Consider the following 8,136-nt stretch of genomic DNA (forward strand, 5'->3'; position numbering starts at 1 on the left):
CTCTTTTGTGTAGGGATAGTGGAATATACTTAACTGAGATATTTATACCTGGGAAATCAACACTAATTTTAATGTTTCATCAGATGAATACCTTCATCAAGCTTGATCTTCTATGGATAGTAGGAGAAATAGCACAGAAGTTTTTAACAGCTGACCTTTAACAGCTGACTTTTTGTTCTAAGGCAAGAAGGAAAAATGAAAAAATAGGTATAATTTTTTATAACTGGAAGGAGTTTTTGAGGAGAAGAATATTCCACTTATACAATAACATTTAAAAATTAGTCAAACTGTCCATATTTAAAATTAATCCCTACCCCAGAGAAAATTAATAATAGGATTTTTTTTTACATTTATTTTTTTAATATGTTCACTGGAAACATATTCTTTTACTCATGATTTATTTAACATTCAATATATTAGATATATTAGCAATATAAAAACTTATCTGCTCCCAAAAACCCACAGATGATTGACAGTATTTACAACAGTAAGTTACTAATCTGTAAGAAAGCAGTTTTGCATGTAAAGTTAAGACTAAAGATAAAAAAATCACATTTTGAGTTTTTAATGATTTCTGATTTTTAGACATGAAACTTGAGTGTTTCATGTCAACTTTGTGGTCTCTGATGAACAGCACTTACCAGTTTGTTTTCAGAACATCTGACCGTTTTGTGAACTGTTAAATTGTTAATCTAGTAGTCATCCCAGCAAATAGCTTAAGTTTGCCCAGCCCAAGTGTTAGAAAGTGCTTTCAGTGCTAAGTGACATGTCATTTTTTTGAAAAAGCAGGGTAGTTATGTGCTTCTTACTGTTTCCTTTTGGAAGGGATATGTGACGTGCACAGATGTAAGTTGGCTGAGAGAAGCATGGGTCTGGATTGCATGTGGTTGGGTTTGTGTGATGCTGCATTCAAGATAATATGCCCAGCTGAGACATGAAGTCAAATGTCAGATCTGAAATGCTGCGGAGGCTTACCTGGCTATAAGCAGTGAAGGTAAAAGGCCTCTTTTCACAGAGGAGTGCTTTTGACAACAGTGTCTGAGTGGCTCAGGTCAAGGCACTTCTGGCTAGTTTCTCTCGCTTTTCAGTTCAAGTAGGTGCACTCTGCATTGTCTAGGAGCTTTTAATTGCTCTCTTGTAGAGTTAATTGGGCATTTCAGTGGATATACTCATGTTTCCTGCCCTTTCATGCTTTGCATTAACTAATTCCTAAGCAAGATCTCAGATCAATAGTTCAGAAGTTTTCATTACTGTGGAGTAGTCTGTCCAAGCAGAAACAATGAGATAAGTGGATTATAGTCTTCACAGCAAGTGTGCTCGTACCACTCCCCTTGCACCTTGGAGACAACCCTTTCCAATCAGCCAACATCAGCTGCTTATTAGCAAGCATTTGCTGTAATTCGGGGAGGAGTAACCCTGTCCCTTTTGCAGCCCGTTCCTGCTGGGCTCCTAGCATGGTAAAAACCCAGATGATTGTCTACCAAATGTCAGGGTACTATAATTGAAGCAAAATCCAGACAGCCTTCGTTTTGTAAGAGCCTTCTACCGAAGAGGTCAACGAGGAAACTCTAACAAACAGCTTTGCATTTCTGAGAGAACAAAAAAATGATAGGTGGGCACAATGATTGTTGTCGGTGTTGCTGCTTGTGTGCAGCTGGTTTGGAGCCTTCCTCATGCTGTCCTCCTGCCTAATGTCTGCCTCACCCTTAATAGCCATTGAGATTGATGTGACCCTTCCACTTGACTTCATTAGGCTTTGAATCAAGCTTTTAGCAGTAATAAGGAGAGAAAAGGAAACTGCCCTGGAGATCTTAAAAGATAAGAAAATATCTGTTTATTCTGTTTATATTGTTTTGCTTATAAGTGATAACTTGCTATATATACAGGATGTCAATACTGTTCCCTGCAGTTGTATTTTCTAATCAGACTTTAACCAATTTTTTGATTAGAACCTTTTACAATGAGCAGTCTTAATTAATGGCAGTCATTAGGCAGCACTGTTTTAATGAGTTATATTAATCTGCTCACAGGTCTCCTAAAGGATTTCACTGGTTTGCATCTTAACAAATTGTGCAAGCACTTGACTTCAGGCAACTTCATTTCTTTTACTCACACTATCTCAGTTACAGATATTTTATGAGCATTCTGTGACTCATGTTCCTGCAATGGGGTTTTAATAGGCAGTTTAATTATTAATGTTACATCTCCAGTAGAGAATACAATTTTCTTTAAACAAAGAGAAGCAGAAGCCAGGGGTGACCATATGACAGCAGCATGACTTCCATGCAACATAAAATTTCTGCAGTTGTCAATATAAGTCAATTGTGTTGTTACAAAAAAGGGAAAAATAAAAAACAACCCAAATCTGCCAATGAAATGTGCTTCATGTTTGGATATTTATTACAGAAGTAATCACTGTGAAGTTGTGTCTTGCAAGGTACTGCACTAAATTGGTGATTCTTTTGGAGTCAGTTCACCCCTGCCCTTTCCAGGCCCTGAGCATATGTGTTGAACATTTTAAGTGTTATGAGTTCCCTCATTCTGTTTCAATAAAAAAGAAAGTTAATTGCAGGTATTTATTGGGGGAAAAAATTATATAGAGAGCAAAGAAAGCTGTAGCAGTCAAAAAACCAAAATTTGCTTAAAAATATAAATTAATGTATTTGGGATTGTTCATAAATTTGGGGTTTTTTTCATAGTCTTAAGAAAACAGAAGGTTGGGATTGATTTGACCTCACAGAACTGCTTTATTTTCACTATTAAGGAGGATCTTCTCCATTCTTTTGTCAGATAATTCTGACTATATTCATCGTAACTAAATCAAAATATAAATACAAGGTGAAGGAAAAAAACCCACATGCATTAAACTTTGGTAAGGCACACTCTGTAGAGTTGAAAGTATAGAAAATACTGTCTTGGCCATTCTGTCATGCTAGATTGTATCAAGAGCTACAGCCATTGTCTTGAGAAAAATCAAGAAAATTCAAAGATCTCTAAAGTAATTTTCTGTATAACCAAGTTACACTTTTCTTCGGGTATTTTAAACAAAAAAAAATAGCTTCCAATTGCTTTTACTTTTATATGGTAAGAAACACTTCCTCTTGAGCTTTTTCAATTGAGTATTGCCCAAATAAGCCAAGTAAGCTCAAATAAGCCCAAATACTTTAACAAAATGAGTTACTAATTAAAATTTAGTTACTACTTAAAATTTAAAAGTACAGTTAGGAAATAAGTTATTCACAGGAGTCAGACAGCAGGAGCTTATTAGCCCATTTATCTGAGTTATGATACAGACAGCTCTTGTGTCATCTGAAACATAATTTGCTGTTAGTGTCACTTCCATGCAGGTACAAGTGTGGCTGTTAGAATATTCCAGTGCTTGGGTTACTAGCCCTATTGAAGGGAGGTACTTACTGAGAATCCTGAAATGAGAAGTTGTTAGCTAGATACAATTTTCTTATATTTGTACTTTGGATTTATAGCAGCGTTTTGGTTTTTTTTTGCTGTGCCATAAGTTTTTCTCCTTTTTACATTTGAGGAAATTCTTCACTGTGGTGGTGAGGCACTGAACAGGCTGCCCAAAGGAGCAATCCTCTGCCCCTCTGCCTGGAAGTGTTCAGTGCCAGGTTGGATGGAGCTCTGAACAACCTGGTCTAGTGGAAGGTGTCCTTGCCCATGGTGGGAGTATTAGAACTAGATGATCTTTAAGGTCCCTTCCAACGCAAACTGTTCCATGATTCTATCATTTTTCCAGAATTTGTTCTCTTATTATTGAGACCTGGTAGCCAGGTCAGTGAGTGCCACAACTACTTGTAATACTAGACTTCTTAAATAAAAATTTGGTTTTCTCCCCCCAGAAAGAAAGAGCCTGATTTTGCCCAATTAGCAGCAAAGCCTTCCCTTCTCCAAAACCTTTCTTCTTCTATACTTCAGTTTTACTCTTGTTCCCCATTTAGTTTAACAGTCTGTTGCTTGGGAATCTGCACTGTGATAAGATCTATAGTAGAGTATTCTTTCTGAGCTGAGTATCGTTTTTCTTGTCTAACTTTTAAAACATGCTCCTAGAGTTGAGCCTGAACCCTTGTGTAAAGGTGTCTTCTACTGCAATTCCATTTTGTGCATCCTAGGATAAATACAACTTGTAAAATGGAAAGCATATATTGTCAGTCTCTTAGTATATTTATCTGATTTGATCAATATTACTTTCACAGCAAATGACAAAATAAAGCAAATATGGAAAACACTCAGGTGTCTGCTGCTGCCTTGAGTTTATGACTATGTATTTATGTACAGTTTGCAGTCCTCCTGGGAGTGAGGTTGGCACATTTAGAATTGAAAGAAGAATGCAAAATATCTTGTTTCCTGCGAATAGGTTTTTCCAAAAATTATCTTCAAACAAAATAAAATTTGCAGATGTAACTTCAGTTAGAAGGGAAAGGCTGTGTGTCTTCTCTTGGTAGAGTCACTCTTGAACAGTCACCCTGTTCATGGCTGCTTTTTGTATTTTTAAATTTTCCACAAAGAATTAAGCATTAGCCAACACTGAAGTAAGTTCACAAAGAATGCAAAATAAGTCTCTCTAGGAAAAGATGGGATGGAGGAGGGGCATCCTTCTCTTAACCAAAGATGCACGTGTTCTGCAGATGCTGATTAAAGTATGTGTGTGTTTAAGTGAGACTGTGTTTCAATGAGCAGTGTGGTATCTTGTTTAAATATCTCGCTGAGGAAATAACAATATTTACAGTTTCATTTCAACATGGATTTTAATTTAGGTAGGATGGAGTTGTCATTGAGAATTGATACCACTCATACCTTAATTTTTGGATAATATCAAAGAGTCTCTTTACAAATGTTGGTGATTTTGGGGACCTGGTAATTTGACAACTGCCTATTAATAATTTAATTGCCTTCAGGCTTTGGTTAAGGAAGGTAGTGTCTTCCAGTTGTTTAGAAATGAACTTAATGGTAAAATAAATTGTGTTGGGTCTTGCTGAGGTGGAGTTCATTTTGCCACAGCAGCCCTCATAGTGCTGTGCTTTGCATTAGTAGCTGGAAGGGTATTGACAGCACAGCAGTGGCTTGGCTGAGCAGTGCTGGCACAGCACCAGCTCCTTTCTCCAACATTTTCCCCCATCAGTATTCTCAGGTGGCAAGATCCTGGGAGGGGACACAACTAGACCTGCTGACACAAATAAACCAAAGGGATATTCCATAGCATATGACTTCAGCTCAGTTCCAAAAGCTAAGGGAAGGAGGAGGAAGATAGAACTTCAGTTATTTACAGTATTTGCTTTCCCAGGCAAATGCCATACTGAAGCCTTGCTTCCTGGGAAGTGACTAGACATCACTTGCTGATGGGAAGTAGAGAATAAAGTTGTTAACGGGTTTTTTTCGCATGGTGCACATGTGTGCGAGGGCGCACTGAGTCCCGGGATCCGGCTAGCTAGTGAGGGGCGAAGGCCAGCACCCCCGCACATCTAAAACCAGCCCCCTTCGGCGTCTTTGGCCTTAGGCTGAGCTGGGAGGTGTCTCGGAGCGGCACGAGTGTGAGGCGAATTAGGAAGCGACCATTTGCTGGAGGTAGGCTGTCGGTTTTATTACAGAAGCACCATCAAAGAGGGAAAACACCCAGCAAAATGGCCCCGAACCGGGGGCTACCCAGGGTTTTTAAGGGAAAAAGGGGGAAAAGGTAGGGAAACCCAGCTAGCCAATAATAATACATATTTTGAGGTCCTAAACATAATTGACATACCTAAATAACCAACTAAAATTAAGCAAAGGAGGGGCTTTGGGGCGGCAGCCAACCATAACCCCCAGAGAGAAGAAGGTTCTCGAAACTTGGGAGGAGAAAGGGGGTGATTGACTTAACCCAGGGAGGAAATGACTTTCACTTATAAGGGAAACCAGGGGAGGAGCCATTATATATCGGCAACTATGAATAGCGGTTACTATAGCAACTTAGCTGGCAGACTAACGGTGGCGGGAAAGAAAAGGGGGAACGAAACCATTTTACACATAATAGGGGAGAACAATACATAAATTGGGGGAATAACACAAGAAACTTAACAACACACTACAACACACATGCAAACTTTCACTTGTGCTTTAGTAAACTGTCCTATCTCAACCTATTGTTTTCCATCTTATTTTCTCTTCTCTGTCCAGCTGGGAAGGGGGAGAGATAGAGCTGGCCCCATGGGCACCTGGAATCCAACAAAAGTCAACCCACCACAGAAATTCTGAAAATACTTGAAATTTTTTCTGGCTCTTTAATGATGAAAGAATAATGATTTGTATCATCCTCATCTGGCAGTTGAATTAACCTGAATAGTGTAAATAATGATGTGACATAATCCTTGAAGTGCAGGCATTCTTAATAGAATTAGGTCATTGACAGATGGTCATTCTCCTCATGAACATTAAAAAGCACAGAGGGCTTTTTTTCCTGAAGGAGATGATTAAGTATGAAAAATCTATTTAAAATATGTAGGTCTGACATTCTTCACTTACCTAAAATGGAAACATTGTTCTAGAAGACAAATTCCATGGAGTAACGCACACCAGTCTATTGCATTGATGAACAGTGAGAATTGACTCCATTGTTTTTAGTATAATTTAGCTCTTTACTCCTCTTTCTTTTTCTGAAGCATTTCAAATTTCATGGGTTTGAAAGTATACCAGTTGTATATGTTGATTTCCTTTAATTATTAAAAGTTTTGATTTGTTATATTTTTGGCTTTTCTCTAGATTGTGGGATGATGGAATTATTGATCCAGCTGACACAAGACTGGTTTTGGGCCTCAGTCTCAGCGCAGCACTAAATGCACCCACAAAGAAGACAGAATTTGGCGTTTTCAGAATGTAAACGTAAACATGTGATCATCAGAATTACCTCTGTGTTTGTTTGGGGATGGACAGCATACTAGCTACAATATTATGGTGATTAAAAATAAAGATTTGTAAGATGCTATTTTTTAATGAAACTTTCATCATTATTTTCACTGACTGTAATTGTCACACAGTGCTTCAATTTTTTGATAGTGATTTGAGATTAATCATTTAAGTGCTGATATAACTGCATTGCATTAATAATTTGCAAGTTCTTGCATTGTACTTTATGTTACAAGAAACTATTGATACTATCTCTTATATAAATAAATGTACAAAATAAGCTACATATTTGGTGCTTATCAGCTCTTGTCTTTCTTTTAATTCTGTTTTGTATGTCTTCTAAAAATGCAAAGTACTTTTGCAGTCCAACAAAGAAAAACCCACATTTTCTAATAAATAATTTTTGTGAAAGGGAAGTGCTGTAAGGGTAGCCAGGGATTTCAACACAGCATGACATTTTAGATTTCATGCATTTGTTGTCATCTTGTTCTGTCTCTGGCTTTCATCCAAAAATATTGTTTTTCTGTGTGGTTCGCTGAAGTCAAAACAACTATTGAACCTGATGTATGCATAATGTTTTCTGGAAGAGATGGGAGGTTTGTGCTGGTATCTATGAAATCAGCAGGTTGCTGAGAGCATGTGTGAGGACAGAGACTGGCTGCAAAAGTGTTTAAACATCTTGGCATGTGGTCCTTCTGGTAATTTTGGTTTCACAAAGACAGAGTGTTCTCTGCACAAGGATCAATGCTTTGCTCAGAGCAGAAGCCTGAAATCCACTGACTTAAGGAGTTCTGCAATGCTTGAATGCTTTCTGATTATTCTGATTTATTAAGGGTAGCTTGTTGGAGTGTAAAGTTTTCAAGAACTCACTGTCTGTCATTTAATTTGTTCTCTTCAGAAACATTGTGTGCCTTGAAGAAACTACATACTGTTCTAGCTGGGAGGTGATTTCAGTTTATCTAGCTTTGCTCTACAGGTGCCCAGATAGCCATTGCCAGAAATATCCTTGACGGAGAGTCAAGTGCAAGAAGAGCCAGTGTACATGAGTAGAGGTCCTCTCCTTGCTGGCCTGTGGGGAGAGGAAAGACTGTTAAGAAGAGTGATCACCCAGGGTAAGGTACTAGCTGTAATCTCCCTAGGCTTGTGTGGAAAGGAGTTCTCCTTGGATCCAGGAGGAGGATAGAAGGTCTGCTGTCTACCCGCCTTTTGAGTTGGGTCTCAGACAGATGCAAAAAAGAAAATTAA

At 38.2% G+C, this 8,136-nt stretch overlaps 1 protein-coding gene across 2 annotated transcripts in view; it reads left to right on the top strand.

Annotated features, from left to right (window-relative positions):
* Nucleotides 1-7,177, top strand: part of MCCC2 (methylcrotonyl-CoA carboxylase subunit 2) — a 37,908-nt gene extending 30,731 nt beyond the window's left edge. For both annotated transcript variants that reach the window (XM_026796796.2, XM_005492684.4), the window contains exon 17: nucleotides 6,748-7,177. In XM_026796796.2, coding sequence (XP_026652597.1) covers nucleotides 6,748-6,865 — 118 coding nt within the window. In that variant the 3' untranslated portion in view covers nucleotides 6,866-7,177. The remainder of the gene's footprint in view (nucleotides 1-6,747) is intronic.
* The last annotated feature ends 959 nt before the right edge of the window (nucleotides 7,178-8,136 follow it).

Source organism: Zonotrichia albicollis, chromosome Z (assembly GCF_047830755.1).
Source record: "Zonotrichia albicollis isolate bZonAlb1 chromosome Z, bZonAlb1.hap1, whole genome shotgun sequence".
Lineage (NCBI taxonomy): Eukaryota > Metazoa > Chordata > Aves > Passeriformes > Passerellidae > Zonotrichia > Zonotrichia albicollis.